Below are 1,820 nucleotides of genomic sequence, written 5' to 3' on the forward strand. Positions count from 1 at the left end.
CACATTTGGTGCCCTATCACATAATGCTAAATTACGATGACATGATTTAGGTGTTTTAATAATGAACATATTAGATCCTGGAAAATTCCATTTAGTTTTATTTATATTGTGATAAATAATCATCAAGTGTTTGATCTTGTTGATTAACCATGTATATGCCTTAAGACATTAGAGAAATAAATTTGTTTTTACAAGGTCAAAAGGACATTTATTCTTATTTAGCCTCTCATGTCGGATTTGATGAGTGGAAAACACCACACATACTTATTATTTTGTTTATTATTCCACATATTGTGTAGATACTCTACAGTAAATTCTGAAAATGAGATAAACTAACTCTTATTATTTACATTTTTATTTTTTAAAACTTCAGTGTAAATTGTACCTGTTAAAATATATGAAGTTAATCATTACATGCTTGTCGATATTGTCCAAATTAATGAATGTTTTGATTAAATATGGATGTTACCATTGTTAATAGTAGTGATGTACTTTGTCAAATCACATGTTTTTTTGAACAGGATGAAGTAGGCATGAGATTTTTCAAAGAAAGAAAGAATGTTTCATCCCTGAGGCCATAGATGAGAGAACTCAGACACCTTGGAACAATACTAAATAATACATAGTTAAAATATCTGAAATCTCTAAACAAGTTGACATCAATCTGAAGGACAGCTGTTTCTATGAATGGACTCCACAGCTGAACAAGACAGAGAAGCAGCTGGAAAGCATGAAGGATCACTGTTCTCACTCCTTTTTGTGTTGACTTCTTATTCTCTCCTGATGCAGCTTTGGCCACTTTCATTATTTGAACATATGAAAAAACAATAGTGATGCCCATAATCATGAAATAAAACTGACTTACAGCTGAGCGAGCATGATCCTGCCATCTATAAAGCATAAACATTTCAACAGAGCAAATTGTGTATTGATTGTAGAAGCTAATTGAAGCAGTAGCAAAGAACATGGAAACAATAACAATGCATGGCCCAGAGCTGAGGCCATGAATTATCAGGATACAGTACTTAGTGCTGCGTGTGGAGCACAGCTGTCCATGACGAAGGGGCATACAAATGGCTACATAGCGCTCCAGAGTCATTGCTGTCAGAGTAACTGGTGTGACAACAGAATACACAAGCACGAAAAGAGTGATAATTATACACAACCAAACTTGTACTGAACATCTGGTTAAAATAAGCAAGATATCGGTCATGAGTAACAAAAAGCTGTCTGACAGTAAAGTGACAAAAAATAAAATGTAGCGAGCAGATGTGTGAAAGCATTCCTTTTTTACAAAGGTCACAATGAGCAACATGTTGATACAAAGAAAGACTATCACCAGGGTGTGCACAATCATAACCCGGACTGTCAATAGTTGGTGCAAGAAAGCACAAATTAGTGAGCTGTTACCTGCCATTGAGAACAAACACGATTGTTTAAATGACTTCTAAGAGTCAATCATTGTCATTATAAATATAAGATTTACTCTAAAGACTGAAACCAAAAAATCAGTCTAGTGGAGAAACCTTTCGTCCTTTTCCAAACACAAATATCCTCTTCTGAGCGCTGCAGTTTTCTTAGAGATGACAGTGGAACATTAATTTAAAGGTTATATGAAACTGAAGTTGTCATATGGTGTCGTCATCTTCCCTTAGAGATCATTCCCCTTGATGGCTGTACATTGTTGATAGATGGAGCACTCAGTCAGGAGAGTCTACACTAAATTCTACATTAAAGTTTTGAAAACTTTGTTGCTTGTTGACAAGTTAATCAATTGGCATGGTTATTGCCAGAAGGAAGACTATATCCCATTATTCTTT

At 34.7% G+C, this 1,820-nt stretch overlaps 1 protein-coding gene across 1 annotated transcript; it reads right to left on the reverse strand.

Annotated features, from left to right (window-relative positions):
- Window positions 1-218: 218 nt before the first annotated feature.
- Window positions 219-1,417, reverse strand: LOC134640654 (odorant receptor 131-2-like). Its single transcript, XM_063492563.1, has 2 exons — window positions 542-1,417; window positions 219-266 (listed from the first exon to the last, which is right to left on the reverse strand). Exons 1-2 carry the CDS (start codon window positions 1,415-1,417, stop codon window positions 219-221), a joined length of 924 nt encoding a protein of 307 aa, XP_063348633.1.
- Between the last annotated feature and the right edge of the window lie 403 nt (window positions 1,418-1,820).

Source organism: Pelmatolapia mariae, linkage group LG14 (assembly GCF_036321145.2).
Source record: "Pelmatolapia mariae isolate MD_Pm_ZW linkage group LG14, Pm_UMD_F_2, whole genome shotgun sequence".
Classification (NCBI taxonomy): Eukaryota; Metazoa; Chordata; class Actinopteri; order Cichliformes; family Cichlidae; genus Pelmatolapia; species Pelmatolapia mariae.